This window comes from Chelonoidis abingdonii, chromosome 8 (genome assembly GCF_003597395.2).
Source record: "Chelonoidis abingdonii isolate Lonesome George chromosome 8, CheloAbing_2.0, whole genome shotgun sequence".
Classification (NCBI taxonomy): Eukaryota; Metazoa; Chordata; order Testudines; family Testudinidae; genus Chelonoidis; species Chelonoidis abingdonii.
The window spans coordinates 41,908,865-41,928,384 of record NC_133776.1 but is presented as its reverse complement, the minus strand read 5'-3'; the positions used below and the strand labels follow the sequence as shown (position 1 = coordinate 41,928,384).

Here is a 19,520-nt window from a genome sequence, read left to right as displayed (position 1 = left end):
TACAGACAGCTCCCCCCAACCTGAAGCAAATACTCACCAGCAACTACACACCACACAACAAAAACACTAGCCCAGGAACCAAACCCTGCAACAAACCCTGGTTTCAACTCTGTCCGCATATCTATTCAAGGGACACCATCATAGGACCTAACCACATCAGCCACACCACCAGGGGCTCGTTCACCTGCACATCTACCAATGTGATATATGCCATCAAGTGCCAGCAATGCCCTTCTGGCCAAACCAGACAGTCTGTATGCAAAAGAATAAATGGACACAAATCTGACATCAGAAATTATAATATTCAAAAACCAGTAGGAGAACACTTCAGTCTCCCTGGTCACTAAATAACAGACTTAAATTCTTCAACCAAAAAACTTCAAAAACAGACTCCAATGTGAAACAGCAGAACTGGAATTAATTTTCATACTGGACACCATCAAGTTACGCCTGAATAAAGACTGGGAGTGATGGGTCATTACAAAAACTAATTTCCCCCTGCTATTTCCCCCCTACTGTTACTCACAACTTCTTGTCAACTGTTCGAAATGGGCCACCCTCATTGCCACTACAAAAGTGATTTTTCCACTCTTGGTACCCTATTGTTAATTGAATTGTCTCTTTAGACTGACCCCCCTGCACTTGGTAAGGCAACTCCCATCTTTTCATGTACTATCTATATATACCTGGTACTGTATTTTCCACTCCATGCATCTGAAGAAGTGGGTTCTAGCCCATGAAAGCTTGTTCCCAAATAAATTTGTAAGTCTCTAAGGTGCCACAAGGACTCCTGGTTGTTTTTGCTGATATGGACTAACATGGCTACCATTCTGAAACAAATAGGATGAACACATTCAGTAGATTATAAGCTTTGTAATGATACCTTACAAGATACCTTTTGCCTAAAGCATATTCCAGTTACATCATATTCACACTCATAAGCATATTTCCATAAAACATTATGGAGTGCAATGTCACATCATGATTTTATACACCTTGATCATATTCCCTATAGTTGTCTCTTTTCTAAGCTGAAAAGTCCAGTCTTATTAATCTGTCCTCATGCGGAAGCTGTTCCACACTACTAATAATTTTTGTTGCCTTTTTCTGTACCTTTTCCAATTCAAATATATCTTTTTTTGAGATGGGGCAACCACATCTGCACGCAGTATTCAAAATGTGGGCATACCGTAGATTTATATAGAGGGAATATGCTATTTTCTGTCTAATTATCTATCCCTTTCTTAGTGATTCCCAACATTCTGTTAGCTTTTTTGACTGCCACTGCACATTGAGAAGATGTTTTCAGAGAACTATGTACAATGACTCCAAGATCTTTTTTTTGAATGGTAACAGATAACATAACTTTTATATGTATAGTTTGGATTATGTTTTCCCATGTGCATTACTTTGCATTTATCAACATTGAATTTCATCTGCCATTTTATCACCCAGTCAACCACTTTTGTGAGATCCCTTCATAGTCTGCTTTGGACTTAGCAATCTTAAGTAGTTTCGTATGATCTGCAGATTTTGCCACTTCAGTCATTACCCTCTTTTCCAAATCATTTATGAATATGTTGAACAGTAGTGGTCCCCTGGGGGACACCACTATTTACCTCTCTCCATTCTGAAAAATGGCCATTTATTCCTTCCCTTGCCTTCCTATCGTTCAACCATGATAGGACTTTCCCTTTAAACCCATGACAGCTTACTTTGCATAACAGCCTTTGGTGAGGGACTTTGTCTAAAGCTTTCTGAAAATCTAAGTACCCTAGATGCACTGGATCACCCTTGTTCATATGCTTGTTAACCCTTTCAACAAATTCTTGTATATTGGTGAGACATGATTTCCCTTTACAAAAGCTATGTTGGCTCTTCCTCCAAAAATTGTGTTCATTCATGTGTCTGATCATTCTGTTTTTTACAACCAATTTGCCTAATACCTAAGTTAGGCTTACCAGCCTGTAATTGGCAGGATCGCCTCTGGAGGCTTTTTCAAAATTGGCATCACATTAGCTATCCTCCAGTCATCTGGTACAGAAGCTGATTTAAATGATAGGTTACATACCACAGTTATTAGTTCGCAATTTTCCATTTGAGTTCCTTCAGAACTCTTGGGTGAATACCATCTGGTGCTGGTGATTGATTACTGTTTAATTTATCAATTTGTTTCAAAACCTCCTTAAATGACACCTCAGTCTGGGACAGTTCCTCAGATTTAAATTCATTTAGTTTCTCTGCAGTGGCCCTATCTTCCCTGAGTGCTCCTTTAGCATCTTGATCACTGGTTGTTTAGCAGGCTTCCTGCTTCTGATGTACTTAAACAAAAATTTTGCTGTTACTTTTTGAATCTTTGGCTAGCTGTTCTTCAAATTCTTTTTTTGCCTTCCTAATTATATTTTTACACTTCAGTTGCTCCTTTATATTTTCCTTAATATGTTTTAACTTCAACTTTTTAAATGATACCTTTTTGCCTCTAACTGCTTCTTTTACTTCGTTGTTTAGCCACTGTGGCACTTTTTTGGTACTTTTTCCCCCTAGGCCAGTGGTTTCAAACTGTGGGTCGCGATCCAGTACTGGGTCGCAATCCAGTACTGGGTAGCGGAATGTAATGCACTGGGTCACAGCAGCTCTGGTCAGCACTGCTGACCGGGCCATTAATAGTCCTATAGGCAGTGGTGCCCGGCTGAGGCAGGCACCAGTCCCTACCTCTTCAGACACCGCATTGCACCCCAGAAGCGGCCAGCAGCAGGTCTGGGTCCTATGTGGGGGTGTAATGGAGCTGTGCATGCTGCTCCTGCCCCGAGCACTGGTTCTGGACTCCCATTGGCTGGTTCCCCCCAATGAGAGCTTGCAGGGGTAGTGCCTGCGAGCGAGTGCCACGCAGAGATGCTTGCATGCTTCTGCCTAGGAGCCAGACCTGCTGCTGGCCACTTCCGGGGTGCAGCGTGGTCTGCCAGGACGGGCAGGAAACCTACCTTAGCACCCCCACTACACAACTGACCAGAAGCTGCCTGAGGTAAGCCCGTGCCCCTACCCCAATCCCCAGCCCTGAGCCCCCCCAACCCAGAGTCCCTTCCTGCACCCTAAACCCCTCATTCCCAGACCCACCCCAGAGCCTGCACCCCCAGCCCAGAGCCCAGACCCCCTCCAGCACTCAACACTCTGCCCCAGACCTGAGCCCCTCCCAAAACCCAGAGCCCCCTCTGGCACTCAAACCCCTCATCTTTGGCCCCACCCCGTAGCCTGCACCCCCTGTCCAGAGCCCTGAACTTCTCCCACACCCAACCCCCTACCCCAGCCCAGAGCCCCCTCCCACACCCTGAACTCTCATTCCTGGCCTACCCTGCAGCCCTTATCCCTGCTCCCCAATGCTCTGCCCCAGCCCTGAGCTCCTCCCAATCCTCATCCCCAGCTCCATTGCATCATGGGCCTTTTCCTGCTGGGGGCAACCACCAGTGGCAGGGTTCCTGTGGAGGCCCAGCTGCAACTTAAATTTTGCTTCATTTTGCATAATACCTGCTGTGCATCAGATGCTGGAAGTTGAAGTTGCTTGGAGTCCCTGGCAGGCAGCACACTCAGGTCCTTTGGAAGAAGAAGGTTCTTTCATCCACCATCAAGGGCTTATATCTGTTGCAAGCATGATCTCAAGAATTGAAACTCTGGCCAGGGCACAGTGATGCTGTTAATGGATCCTGTAAGAAGCTCTATCCAGAGTTCTCTGGAAAGGTCACTTCAATGCATGTGTAGCCTTCGAAAGTTTTTGGCATTTATGCCAAGGGGAACAGATGAAATGATCAGGTGGAATGACTCATGTTTTCATATATCTGTGTCCAAAATGGAGCTGAAAATGCTTTGGAAATAACTCTGTCTGAGCTGCCCACTATCTACATTTGTTTGCAACCCTATGCAGAGAATGCTGGCCAAGGCAGAATGGGCATAGGCCATCATGCAGAGTTGTGCCATTAGAATAACCTTTCATTCTCACTGCATTTGTGAGGTGGGAAGAGGACAAATACACTCACTGCTGGAGAAAGCAAACTCACAAAAATGGAAATGGCCATATGCAAACCTATATCTGTATATGCACCACTCTAGAGGAAACTCTACAATATTTCTGTGGAAATAAACAAGGCAATACAGCAGCTGTCTAAATACCATGTACTCAGACAAAAGAAAGGGGTGCAGAATGGCTACCTGATGTATATGATGTAACTAATGCACAAAACCACTTTGAAAATACCATTTCAGGTGAAAGACAAATAAGTTAGTGTGACCTATTAGAATAATTATGGCATCTAACCTGGTAAAATGTCTTGGCTGTTTGGCATCTTGACTGTGGGAGTTGTGAGTAGCTGCTGTGAACATTCTTAACTTGTGTGTATCTGAAGCACCCTGCTGCTCAGGGCTAACTTTTTGTGATGAAACAGTTGGATGCAGGTTTTCAGACAATGGCCAGGTGTATGTATGCTATGTGGCTGCACTTTATGTTAGGTTTTGTCTGAGTTGTATGCTATCACCATGATGCTTTCTATAAGAATACTGAGCATCCTTTACAGGGCATCTTGAGGTTTATCATAGAATATCACTATTGGAAGGGACCTTAGAAGATCATCTAGTCCAACCCCCTACTTAAGGCAGGACCAATCCCCAAACAGATTTTTGCCCCAGGTCTCTAAATGGTCCCCTTAAGGATTGAACTTACAACATTGGGTTTAGCAGCCAATGCTCAAATCACTGAGCTATTCCTCCCCCTTAAGCCACTTCCCTCCATAGTCAACATCCAAACTGTAGGTACTTGTGTACTATAAAAGGTATGTAATAGAGGATAAGAACTCTGCAGTGTGTTTTTACTTCCCTGGGTAACAGAACCAATGCTGAATGAGGCAGGTCTGAATGTGTGAATAGTACATTATTTAGGCTCAGGTGGTGTTTTCAGTGCAGTGTTAGTCTGTTCTTTCTTTCACAGATTATAAAGAACTGACTTTACCCAGTTTTGACAATCCGTTGGGATCAATGCAGGTGTGAGATAAAAGCATCCGAGTCAATGTGTTTAGATTGCAATGTAGTATGTCTTCTGCCAGTGCGTTTGTGCTCTTAGTGAGGGTTTTCAAGCCAGCAGAATGCATTGGCATTGGCCTCATTCGGTCACTAAAAGGGGAATACAGTCAGTCTAAAAATGCATCTTTTTTAACTTTTCCATACTGATTCTACCTCCTCAAATTGTGTGACCACAATCTCCGTCCTTGGGTGGATTAATTGGTTCTCAGAAGTCTCTGCAGATTCAAAAATGTGACTCATATATCCATAGTTCTGGTAGCATTAACATCACAAAGCCAACGTTAGCAGTCAAAAATACTAAGCCAATTGTTGACACTCCGTGGAAATGAAGTCTTTCAAGACCCTCTGAAATTAGATTGGCATTTTGGAAAAGATGTGATCATATGTTTCTAAGGATATGTTTGTAAGGCTATATCTATGCTACTCGCACTATGGAGGCACAGATGCAAACCTGCAGGTATGCTGCTTTAGTGTAAATACTTGCTACAGTGATAGAAGGGTTTTTTGTTTGCTGTAATAAATCCACCCCCTTGAGAGGCCATGGCGAGGCTGACTGAAGAATTTTTCTGGTCACCTAGAGCTGTCTAAACCAGGGCTTAGGTTGGTTTAACTAAATCGCTGAAGAATGTGAATTTTTCACACCCCTGAGCCATGTAGTCACGTCAACACAAGCTTTAGGTGTAGACAAGGCCTAAACTATAACCAGTCACTGTTCTTCAAACCAGTCTGCAGTGATATTCAAAGATTTACCTGGCAGAAATAAAATACAGATGAGAGAAGCCCTTTTTTAAACGTTAAACTAATTTGATGAGTATAAAACAAAAAGCAAGCTAAATTATTTGTTACAGGGAGGAGAGAGATAAGGGAATAGACAAAGAAAACATGAAAGGGGAGAAGGGAACAGTGACATCACTAAACACTCTTTCTTGCTGCCGTGTGAGTACAACAGAATGCTAATTCTTAAATGTTCTATGAAATGAGGCCATGCCAAAAGTGAAATTTGCTATGGTCAAATCTGATGTTTTACTCCTATGCTTGCACTAGTCTGAACTCTGGCAACTCAGGCCTTATCCTGTAGTTGGATCTGCCTGGGGAAATCCTGAAGAATGCCATTGAAATCAATGGGGCTGTGCTGGGATCCACTTATACAGATCAGATTTCAGGAGCAGAATCATAAAGATATACATGTACAAGTTCTTTAAGTAAATTTAAGTTTATTTATTCCAATCATTATGATGTGGCAGTTCAAGATCTCTCCCAAAATTAACTCTCGACTGTAAAGAACAACTGAATTACATTACCAACTGATTATAAAATGAATGGAAAACTGTGGAAGGGGAAGTGATTGTGTGTGTGTGCACGTGCACAAAATATATACAAAGGAATTATAGTCAGACAAATGTAACCTGAAGACAGAATATTAATAGAAAAGTATCATTCAGTAATCAAACTACGAAAGACCTTGAATGCTAATAAAGATATGAGTGAGGCTTTCTAGCATTCAGAGACCTATTTCAGGTATTGAGAATTCAGAGCAGGTATAACAGTAACAAAACAAATTACTGCAGAGAAAAAAGAATCACCATTTCCTCTCTTAATCCTTTGAACGGCTTGGTGCATTCACTTCAATGTCTGAAAAACAAAGGAAGAGATCTTGTATCTTATTTGTGTAAATGGGATGTTATAATTTTGACAATATATCTTATGCCTTTAAAATGGCATTCTGTAGAGCTCAGTATTCAAAAGCTAAGGGCAGCACAGGACTACCCCAGAAATGTTGCATCTTCATTGAACATTAACCTTTTAAGCGTTCCCTACATGTATAAGTTAAGCCAAGCAGCACCAGCTTGTGACGTGGTAGTATGTCTCCACATTCCATTGAAATAAATGATATTGTAACAAAACCGTGCCTTGCCTGACTGTACTGCACTGTACGTCCCAGATTCCATATGGTAGGTATCCAGAGATGTCATTTATTTAGCCCTTGTGCAGAGGTGAAAATAACGTAAAGGACTTACCGGTACGCTGGAGTCCTGAGGGGGCGTGGCCTCAACTGGAAGAGGTAGGGCCTGTCAAGATTTGAAGGCCCTGGAGCTCTGGCTGTGGCTGGAAGCCCCAGGGCCTTTAAATCACCCCAGAGCTACCAACTGCAGAGGTGGATGGGAGCCCCAGGGCTCAGGGGTGAATTAAAGGGCCTGGGGCTCCGGCAGCCATTGGAGCCCTGGGCTCTTTAAATCACTGCTGGAGAAGCCAGTGCAGTCCGGCATGGTGTACCACCTCTTGCCAGTATGCGGTACCTTACCATACCAGCTTACTTTCACCTCTGCCCTTGGGCATCTTTTCATCTAAGTATCATGTAGTACATCAATCATGAGATTTCTAGGGCACTTAGTGAGGATGTTGAGTTGTTCACAGTTGTTCGGTGTGTAACTCTGTCTGGGTGTACTGGCTTTTTTTATTTGTTCTAACATGCTATTGGTTTTCAGTGCATACAAAGTAAAATATTTAAATACAGATGATACTTGTCAAACAAATCAGTTAGGGGTCAGTCACTGAGAAGGTTGCTGGGGTGATGTACAGAGAGAATCAAACAACCTCTTGTACTCGGCCAAATGCAGCTCCAACCCTTGAGGCTGCAATCGGCCCCACTTGCCTGCAGGGACAGCCCTTCCACAGGGGAGACTGGAGAAATTCACCAGGTAGCTCTACACCCCCTCCCTTGCACATAGCTCCCACCGCCTTTTCCACATAGGCACAGAAGCAATTTCAGTGGGAGCTGAGTTCTGTGTGTCTTCCCCGGCACAGGAGGAACTGTACTGGTTAGTGTACCAGGGCTCCCTCTCTAGCCACAAGGTGGAGGCAGAATTTGCCTTTTTTAGCAGATAGAGTAAATAGAAATTAGAAATATATTGTATTACAGTATATACCAAAGGAAAAGACAAACTAGATAATACCCCTATAAAGGTCAAGGTATGTGCCCCATATTTTATTTTAAACATTTACATTACTCATCACTTAAAAGGAAAAATCATTCCATCCTTGTGCATGGGGATCATTATTATTTATTTTTAAAGACTGGCTAGTTATTGAAATTTGATCTGAACAGGATCACACTGGGTTAGTTTGAGGTACTCAAGAGTTTGGATCTAGGCTCAAATTTTAGTTGCATAGTCCATGGAACCTCACACCCAAATATATGCCATGGTGATGTTTAGTTGTGAGGCCTATCCAGGACTACCTGCCAGTGCTTTCTAGCACAAGTGGCAGAATAGGGCCAGCTGAATGAGGAGGTGCAGACAGTGTCTTCCTTCTCTGGAACTGAGCAGACTTATTCTCACCCAGACTCTTTTCTGTGGCTGGCATGGGTTTGCCGTGTGTGATGCTCTGAATTACCTTGCAAATATATTGTCACAGATCAGAATTTACCAAAAGAGTACCCAGGAGATTTGGATTTAGCTTGTTGGATATCAACCCATCCATTTCAGATGGGTTCAGATATCTTAATTGTTTAGTCAGCCTTAGAAATTAGTTGCATTTTGTCTATCCCAATCTAAAATCTCTGTCCTGCAATTCAAAAGCTTGCCGAGGTTCAAGTTATGTAAGTGATCCCTTCTTTCCCCATGACCTCCTGCAGTAACTATTCCATGGAACTATGACCCTGCCAATCAGGCCTATTGAGGACAAAGGATGGGATTTTTACGGGACCTGGACCTAATCAATGAAGCTTTCTTCTGCAAGAGATCAGAACAAGTATGTGTCTTGCCCCATTCAGAATGAAATGCAATACTCATCTCTCCAACTTAGTTTTCTTCCAGTCACCTCTTCACACAGATACTTCACGCATTCTCTCACACTTTCACAACTTCTATGTACTTTTCAAGTTGCCTCTTACTGGGGGGTAGGGTAGGAGTGTTAACTTCAATTTTAACACCTCTGGGGTATAGAAATACCATAGGAATGAGGACTATATATACAACCTGATCTATTTTTAACATAGCTGTCACTTTAGAGACTGGGTGCTCAGGATTACATTGCACTCCATTGTCCCTTCTTGCCCCAGAATACCACCTACCCTGAGGGAGAATGCTATGCTGACCTTAATAAGTCGGCATTAAATCCCTTTTGTGTCAGTGGAGGCAGTGCAGTTGGGACTTAGGCAGGACTGAGGATCTAGCCCCAGTGTCATGCATGTTGATGAAAATACTAGCAGCAACACATACTGTGATGCAAATGCTAGACAGCAGGAAAAAGCAGTGATTGAATTCTAGATGAGATTTTACAGTGGACCTTGGATAAATATGAATAGCTAAAACTATGAGGGTTTGTATACTTCTAGTCTTAAGTGATCTAGCTTGCCAAGTGGAAAAGTAACAGGAATAAATGAAGCTGCACCTCTTTAAATTCCAAGGGAAAGTGAGATGACAATTAAAAACAAAACAGAAGAAAAGAAGCCCTCCATTATTCTACAATAAGAGTATTGACATTTGTAATGGCCTATTTTATAAGCAACACCTCACACATGTTTAAAGATTGTGGATTTGCAGACAGATATGTCAGCGTTAATGGTTCAGTCACATTTCACACATCCAGTGATGAATATTTTGGATGAGTGCCAATTAATCTAAGATAGCTGAGAAACCAAAAAGTGGCCAAAATCAGAGAAGTGTAGAACTAGTCTGAAGCGTTTTAAATAGTTTGATGATTTGTGGGTGTGGGAATAGTCCGTAAGTAACTAGAGAATGTGAAAATAGAAGGCTCCATAATTCATCTGTCCTCAAGGCACATATATAACAGCAAATGTTCATATTTTTGAAGTGAAATGTTAGGAAGTAAATTGCATTATTTTCTAAGCAGTCTGAGGGTGTAAACCTGAAGTATTTTGGAAAGAATAAAGAATACTGATCTGTTGATATACTGATATACAATTGACAATGTCTTAGGCATTCTAGGGAATTAGTTATCTGTTAGAGAGGGGAGTTGCAGGCAAATGTAGTTATTTTAAACATCCTATAGAATAGCTATAGTGAGTAAGTCATGATTGCCTTCTAATAATTTTGAATAGTGACCAACTCATCCTAAAAGCTTTTGTTACAGTAGATGTGGAACGTCATGTGAAACCTTCATTTTCCCACAGTCATAGCTTCAGGCAGTTAATAACAAAATATTAAATGATTAATCTCTTTCTCTGGCAAGAAAACAAGTATGTGAAAGAAAATTGGATAGACTAAGCCAAATTTTCGAAAGTGGCCAGTGATTTTTGGGTGCCCAATTTGCGACACTTTAAAAGGGTTAGCATTTCAGAGGGTGAATGGTCAGAAAATCAGTCCCTTTTAAGGTGTCTCAAATTAGTCATCCCAAATCAGCAGTAGCAAGAGACTCTCTGGAAAGTACATAGTGGAGAGCAGTTCTAGGCTCAGTTCTTCTTTACTCACCCTCTGGAAACAATTGCAGTGAGACCTGATGCCAAAGAGTTATCTTGGTACAACCTATTTACAGTGGAGTAAAACCTCAGCATGAGCAGAGTGAAGATTCACTATAAAGCAAATGGAAGTCTATTTAATTACTGAATTGGAGACTTTTGTCTCCATCACCCGATCAAGAGAACTTCCTTGGATGGTACATTCCCTTTAATCAGGTTTGATTGAATGTTCAGACTTAATGAGTTTATTCTACTAGCAAAGACCCACTTTTATTGTGGCTAAAAATACTTCAGAGAAGCTGGAGCAATGCACATTACAAGATTGCTCTGTCTAAAAAATCTTCCAAATACCTAGATGTGCAGCTTAGGCAGACACAGATTAACCAGGCCCGTGATTTTAAAAGAGTTAACTGTTTAATCTCAATGTTCATGTGGCATCTTTGCTTTGTTTTGTAATAAATTATGTACCTAAAAAAAGTGTACTTGGATAAAATGTAAATTGAAAATATAGCTAAAACACACTCATTATTCTTGATTTTAATACAGCATTGTTTTGGTGGGATCAGTAAATCAGAACTCACTAATCCCTAAAACAGTTTGAAAACACCATATTTATTCACATTTAGAAACTAAACATTCCAGTTGAAAAGGTCAGTGGTACATACAGCATGTGCTGTAAGATTGGTAACTGCTCAAATCTTCTCAGTTGTGAGACAGCTGGATAAACAAATCATGGATTAGCCAGGTCTGGCTGTAAACCTGCAGAGCATCTTCATCTGTAGCTTTCTGTCATTAGTAGTTCACAGAACTAAGGCCTGGTCTACACTACGAATTTAGGTCGAATTTAGCAGCATTTAATCGAATTAACCCTGCACTCGTCCACACAACGAAGCCATTTGCTTTGACATAAAGGGCTCTTAAAATCAATTTCTGTACTCCTCCCCAACGAGGGGAGTAGCACTGAAATCGCATTGCTGGTTCAAATTAGGGTTAGTGTGGACGCAATTTGATGGTATTGGCCTCTGGGAGCTATCCCACAGTGCACCATTGTGACCAGTCTGGATAGCAATCTGAACTCGGATGCACTGGCCAGGTAAACAGGAAAAGCCCCGGGAACTTTTGAATTTAATTTCCTGTTTGCCAAGCCTGGAGGGCTGATCAGCACAGGTAACCATGCAGTCTGAGAATTGAAAAAGAGCTCCAGCATGGACCATATGGGAGGTACTGGCTCTGATCACTGTATGCGGAGAGGATTCCGTGCTAGCAGAACTACGTTCCAAAAGACGGAATGCCAAAACATTTAAAAAAGTCTCCAGGGGCATGATGGAGAGAGGACACATGAGGGACTCACTACAGTGCCGCGTGAAAGTTAAGGAGCTCAGACAAGGGTACCAGAAAACCAAAGAAGCAAACGGACATCTGGTGCAGAACTGCAGACATGCTGCTTCTATGCTGAGCTACATACAATTCTAGGGAGCACCGCCTCCACTATCCCATTCCTGACCATGATTCCGAGGAGGGGATACTCTCAGCCATGCCTGAAGATTTTGCGGACGGGAAAGATGATAATGAGGAGGAGGATGAACTTGCAGAGAGCACACAGCACACCATTCTCCCCAACAGCCAGGATCTTTTTCTCAGCCTGACTGAAGTAGCCTCCCAACCCTCCCAAGGCAGTATCCCGTACCATGAAGTCATAGAAGGGACCTCTGGTGAGTGTACCTTTGTAAATATAAAACATGGTTTAAAAGCAAATGTTTTTTAATAATTAATTTGCCCTGAGGACTTGGGATGCATTCGCGGCCAGTGCAGCCACTGGAAAAGTCTGTTAACATGTCTGGGGATGGAGCGGAAATCCTCCAGGGACATCTCCATGAAGCTCTCCTGGAGGTACTCCAAAAACCTTTGAAGAAAGTTTCTGGGCAGGGCAGCCTTATTCCGTCCTCCATGGTAGGATACTTTACCACGCCATGCTAGTCGCAAGTAATCTGGTATTATTGCATGACAAAGCATGACAGCATATGGTCCTGGTATTTGCTGGCATTCAAGCAACATCCGTTTTTTATCTTGCTGTGTTATCCTCAGGAGAATGATATCGTTCATGGTAACCTGGTTGAAATACGGGGATTTAATTAAGGGGACAGAGGTGGCTATTCCTAAGGTGCTGTTTGCCTGTGGCTGAAAAGAAATCCTTCCCTGCAGTTAGCCAAGCAGTGGGGAGCGGGGACCATTGGTGCTGAGGTGTTTGCGTTTGGCTAGCAGGGATCTTCCCTGATATCAGCCATGTGGTGAGAGGAGGGGTACACTGATCATCCCAGAGAATTGGATGGTGGGGGTTAGTTTGGTTTCTGCTGCTACATGTTAACATGAAAACCGCAGCACTCAACGGGCTTTGCTTGGTACGGGAAAGGAGGGTGCTGCTTTTATGAAGGTCGCAGAAGCCGAAAGACAATGGCTTACAATGGCCTCATACAAGCCGAATTCTGTTGCCCGGCCCTTTGTCTGTGATCTCTAACACCAAGGCCTCAGGCACTCAATATTAAGATGCAAAATGTGACCTTGTACCAGAATCACATGTGCTATGCAATGTGAATGGTGTTGTTCACTGTGAAAGAGTATACTCATTGTTCTGTAAAATGTATATTTTTAAATACTTCTCTCCCTTTTTTCCCTCTCGCAGCTGCAAATGTTTCAAGCCTCTCTCCTCCATCCCTAAGGCTATCTCAGATAAGGTGGCAAAAAAAACGCACAAGAGATTAAATGTTCTGTGATCATGCAGTCGACCCGCAGTGAAAGAGCTCATTTGAATGAGTGGAAGGACATAGTATCACAGTACAGGAAAGCGGCCAACAAACGTGGACGGGGAGGGATGAACGTGAGGACAGGAGGGACAAACGTGAGGATAGGAGGGATGCTTGAGATGAGAGGTGGCGGCAGGAAGATCAGAGAAGGCAGGATCAATCAGACATGCTCCAGTGTCTGGTGAAGCTTCAGGAATGGCAGCAGGATCACAGACTGCCACTGCAGCCCCTGTATAACCGTCCTACCCCCTCCCCATGTTCCATAGCCTCCTCACCCAGATGCCCAAGAATGCGCAGGGGGGGAGGCTCAGTGCACCCTGCCTCTCCATCCCAGTGGACAGCCCAAGCAAAAGGCTGTCATTCAACAAGTTTTGAAGTGGTCTTTTCCTTCCTTCCCTCCTCCCACACCCCACTTGGGCTACCTTGTCAGTTCTCTCCCTATTTTTATAATCAATAAAGAATACATGGTTTTTAAATGATAGTGACTTTTATTTCCTTTGAAAGCAAGCTGTGATCGAAAGGAGGAGGATGGGTGGCTTATAGGGAATGAGTCAATCAAGGGGGCAGGTTTTCATCAAGGAGAAACAAACAGAACTCTCACACCGTAGCCTGGCCAGTCATGAAACTGGTTTTCAAAGCTTCTCTGATGCGCAGCGCTTCCTGGTGTGCTCTTCTAATCGCCCTGGTGTCTGGCTGCACTTAATTAGTGGCCAGGCGATTTGCCTCAACCTCCCACCCCGCCATAAATGTCTGCCCCTTACTCTCACAGAGATTGTAGAGCACACAGCAAGCAGCAATAACAATGGAAATATTGCTTTGGCTGAGATCTGAGCAAGTCAGTAAAGTGCGCCAGCGTCCCTTTAAACATCCCAATGCACATTCTACCACCATTCTGCTCAGCCTATAGTTGAACAGCTCCTGACTACTGTCCAGGGTGCCTGTGTATGGCTTCATGAGCCATGGCATTAAGGGGTAGGCTGGGTCCCCAAGGATAACTATAGGCATTTCAACATCCCCAATGGTTATTTTCTGGTCTGGGAAGTAAACCCCTTGCTGTAGCCATTTAAACAGACTAGTGTTCCTGAAGATGCGAGCGTCATGAACCCTTCCCGGCCATCCCATGCTGATGCTGGTGAAACGTCCCTTTTGATCCAGCAGTGCTTGCAGCACCATTGAAAAGTACCCCTTGCGGTTTATGTACTGGGTGCCCTGGTGCTCCGGTGCCAAGATAGGGATATGGGTTCCATCTCTCGCCCCACCACAGTTAAGGAATCCCATTGCAGCAAAGCCATCTACTATGACCTGCACGTGTCCCAGAGTCACTACCTTTGGTAGCAGCATCTCAGTGATTGTTTTGGCTACTTGCATCACAGCAACTCCCACAGTAGTTTTTCCCACTCCAAATTGATTCCCAACTGACCAGTCCGGTAGCTGTCTGGTGTTACAAGCTTCCAGAGGGCTATCGTCACTCGCTTGTGAACTGTGAGGGCTGCTCTCATCTTGGTATTCTTGCGGTTCAGGGCAGGGGAAAACAAGTCACAAAATTCCATGAAAGTGGCCCTACGCATACGAAAGTTTCGCAGTCACTGCGAATCGTCCCACACCTGCAACACTATGCGGTTCCACCAGTCTGTGCTTATTTCCCGGGCCCAGAATTGGTGTTCCATAGCATAAACCTGCCCCATTAACACCATGATCTCCAAAGCACCAGAGTCCGTGGTTTGAGAGAATTCTGTGTCCATGTCCTCATCACTCTTGTCGTTGCGCTGCCACCTCCTCCTCACCTGGTTTTGCAGGTTCTAGTTCAGCATAAACTGCATGATAATGCGCGAGGTGTTTACAATGTTCATGATTGCTGTGTTGAGCTGAGCGGGCTCCGTGGTATGGCATCTGCACTGGTAACCCAGGAAAAAAGGTGCAAAACGATTGTCTGTTGTTGCTTTCAGGAGGGAGGGAGGAAGAGGGGGGACTGACGACATGTACTCAGAACCACCCACAACAATGTTTTTTGCCCCATCAGGCATTGGGAGCACAAACCAGAATTCCAATGGGTGGGGGAGACTGCGGGAACTATGGAATAGCTACCCGCAGTGCAACACTCCGGAATTTGTGCTTAGTGTGGCTGGATTCACTCGACTTTATACAGTCTGTTTCCAAAAATCGAATTCTGTAAAATCAGAGTAATCCCATAGTGTAGACATACCCAAAACAACATTTGGAAGGAGAGAGAGGTAGTGCTGTGGATGGGTACGCTGGCCTTTCACATCTGCAGACTAGAATTGAAAAACTTTTAATCATGAGTCAAATGAGGCTGATGGTCATATCCTAGTCCTTAGCGGACATTTGCTCATATCACAGAATTTCATAATCTGTCATAATTTGGCATTACTGACAATCTCATTCCAAGGAATATGATATAAGCAATGCCATTGCAGATCAGGACTGAGATGTATTAACAGTTCTTGTCAGGAGACTTATACAGTGCTTGCCCAGCACTAGCCAGTGATGTTATTACTTCACTTCACTGTGCACAATATACTTTTACAAATAGAGTAACATTTAAAAAAAAATAGGGCAATTAACTCATTGATGGCTGGGTTCAAACTTTATGGCCTCTTTCCCAACAATGAACTTATTGAACTGGTGAGGTAAAGCAGTGGCATTTTACAAATCAATAAGAATTTAGTCTTCAAAGCCCATCAAGCTTACCTGGTCAATACTAGAAAATGTGGCTTATTTTAAATGTGCACATCACACTATTCATTCGTTGTCCATTCGGGTCTCTAGTTAGGTGCCTGTGACATGTGGTTCAGTATAACTCAGCTAAAACACAACTCTGTATTAAGCAAACAAATCTGAAGTTCTTTTCTCCTGAGCTGCCAACCCTGCCGTAAAACAGCTCTTCCTGGATTTCCACAGCACAATCTGGTGCATTTATTTTCTGCTAAAACAAGTATCTTAAACACAAAATTGTCTCCAAAGCACTGAGCTCAGTGTTTGGTCTAATCACCATGTCTCCAACACTGCCTCTCCTCTCTATTCTGTCTGCTCTTACCCAGTGCTGTTCAGGAAATTCTTCCACTGTTCATCACCATAGTCCTCTTTTTTTAATTATTTTGTACTGTGTATTTATTTTTATTTTTCAGACTGGAACAAGCGTATTGAGTATAAGCCTGGCTCTGGCAGCATACCTTTGTTTCCCAGCATTCATCTGGAAACCTGTGATGGACCTGTTTCCTTAATCCAGACCACTATTGAACTGCAAACCAATTACATTGGAAAGGGCTGTGACAGAGAGACATACTCTGAGAAATCACTGCAAAAATTATGTGGTATGTGTTTGGTTTTCAGTTTACTTATTAATTCTTTCTGTCCAGATAAAGCACTTTTTCCATAAACACGCAGACCAAATCGCTACTGTATATGTGGTTTTACATAAGCACAATGACCATTACAGCTAACTGGCTGGTACCTATAGGAATTAATTTTAATGATGTGACATCAGAGGTAGTTCTTGCTTTTCTTTTCCTTCTCTTTCTTCATTACTTTCTTGCTTTCAGTTTTCCTCTTCTTCCTCTCTTCTCCTCTTTATCTTCTTTCCTTCTCATCCTTCTCCCTTCCCTTCATTTATGATGTGGATGATTTATTATTTCTATTGTGGTGTTACCTAGGGTTCTGATCCATGTTTATCATACCAGGAGCTGTATAAACAAATAACAGGTTATTACGAAGACCTTAGCATTTCACCCACATGAAATTGTAGCTCCTGTTCCAATAACCCTTTCTAATTTCATTGCACCAAACAAATCCACTTAAGAAATGTCATGCAGTCTTTGCTAGAGTTTAAATAAAAAAAAAAAAAAAGGGAAAGTTTGAGATACTATGGACAAAAGATATTTCAGAGATGGATAGTTTCTACAAAAGATATTCTGACTCAGTGAAGAGTTTCCAAATGTGTTTTGCCACTTTATTCAGTAGCTCAATATAGGCTTGAACTAGATGCTCCAAATTTGTTTTGCTGTGCAGGTATCACCAACAGGAAAAGTGTCTTGTTATTCTTGGAAGGCAAGAGGACTATTTAGTTAGCTATTAGTTAGTTAAGAAAAAAAGTACACCTATGACCTGAAATTTTTATTTCTATTTGTGGTCTCTGGTATAGTTTCTGAGCATTGGAGTGACCAGCACTCCACCTAAAGGCTTGCGTAAGATTTGCACTTCAGGATGTTCACTGACTAAACCACACTTTAGAGCTATGTACACTTTATCTTATGATATCTGCAACCCCAGGGTGTGTCACTCTTAAGGCTTGTGTCTGAACTGCTATCAATGTGCAATTAGGCAGTCTACAGCCCCAGAGTGCATCTTTCCTAAGACCCATGTCTAAGCTTCTACAATATGTGTTCTAGGATGCCCACAATCCATACAACTTTTCCATTTTAATTCATAACTTTTCTGTTCTTCTTTATTAATTGGCTTAAATTTGCTTTGATAGCACCATTTCACTACTGCACAGATGTATGGATCAATAAACTAACCTTTTAGAAAATAATTTTGGGCATGAAAATGTCTCAGGCTACTTTACCAAACATTTTTTAAAAATCTGAAGCATTTCCCAGGCCAAAAACCTTTAACTTGGAGTTAAGATTATAAATATTGTGATGGGGCAAGGCCAGATGGTTATAGAAAAGTAGTGGAAGATAGATATATTAGTCCCAGGTTAAGCAAATCCCTGGCACCAGGATAAGTAAATAGCAGCTACTCCAGGTCAGTTAAGACACCTGAGGCCAATTAAGAGCTTTCCAGAAGGCAGGGAGGATGCTAGGTTGATTGGGACTCCTGAAGCCAATCAGGGGCTGGCTGAAACTAGTTAAAAACCTCCCGGTTAGTCAGGTGGGTGTGCATGTCAGGAGCTGTGAGAAGTTGTGGTGTTGGAGAGCCTGAGCTGTACACACCATATCAGGCACAAGGAAGGAGGGCCTGAGGTAAGGGTGAAGTGGAGCTTGAGAAAGTGAGGGCTGCTGTGGGGAAGTAGCCCAGGGAATTGTAAGTATCCTGTTCCTAAAAGTTCAGCTACCATAGCTGATACTATTAGGGTCCCTGGGCTGGAGCCAGAAGTAGAGGGAGGGCCTGGGCTCTGCTCCTTTGCCCCCCCGATTAATCACAGAGACTGGGAGACAACAGAAACTGTGCATGGGAGGATAGCTTCTCCTTACCTCTCTCTCTGGCTTATGATGAAAATGGCTCAGTAGACTGTGACCCTTGTCTCTAGAGAGAGAAGGGTAAAGTGGAGGGTCACAGTGAGCCTCTGAGGCTAGTGAAATCCATCAGGAAATGCAGGACCCATGGAGACAAGGATAGAGTTTTGTCACTATCTATCAGTTACTTGGGGAGGAGGGGTTAACAAGAAGTAAAAGAATATTATTGTCCTCATAAAATCTGTTAGCCTGGAAATTGCACAGGTAAGGTAACACAAAAAACCATAATTTTACTCCTGTATCATAATCCAACTAACAGATACCACAAAAGCAGGAGAAAATCTATCTACAAGCAGCACTCATCTTCATCAGTCAGTAATATTAAAACTGAGACATTGATCTAACTGGGCAACTTTACTCTTGTTGATGAGTGGTTTTCACCTTGTAGTCCACAGACCCCTGAGGGTCTGCAGACTATGTCTCAGGGGTCTGTGAAAGGTTGTCATTAACGTAGAACAGTAGTTTTCAACATGTGGTCTGTGAACACCATGCCTGATATTTCCAAAGGGGTCTGCACCTCCATTCAAAATTTTGTAGGGTTTTGCAAATGAGAAGTTGAAAACCACATTGATGGACGATTATGTACAAATTTAGCTTTTAAATAAAATAAACGTGTCTTCACATTACAGCAAAATATTCTTGCCTTCTTCAAGACCCTATGCAGGCATCAGAAAAACATAGGTTTTTATGTCTTCAACAAAAATTGACTTCATTTGGGTAATTATTCAGGACAATTTCACCAAAATACGCATGGTTTCAGATGAAGAAGAGTTACTCTGTAAGATTTAGAAAAGATATGTAGCAACCACATCTGGGGATATGAATCTGTTAAGGGCAGGACCTAAACTAGGTAAGTTATATGCCAGGAATGTGGGATGACAGGGATCATACATGCAGTATCACAGCTACATGTGTACAGCAGCAGAGATTATCAGCTCAACACTCTGAGGAAACTACTTTGGCAAGGCAGACTTTACACCT

The 19,520-nt window shown here is 42.7% G+C and overlaps 1 protein-coding gene across 1 annotated transcript in view; it reads left to right on the top strand.

Moving 5' to 3' along the window:
• CLSTN2 (calsyntenin 2) overlaps window positions 1–19,520 on the top strand; it is a 693,642-nt gene that overhangs the window by 571,501 nt on the left and 102,621 nt on the right. The window contains exon 6 of the mRNA XM_032797107.2: window positions 16,431–16,616. Within this exon, the coding sequence (XP_032652998.1) occupies window positions 16,431–16,616 (186 nt within the window). The remainder of the gene's footprint in view (window positions 1–16,430; window positions 16,617–19,520) is intronic.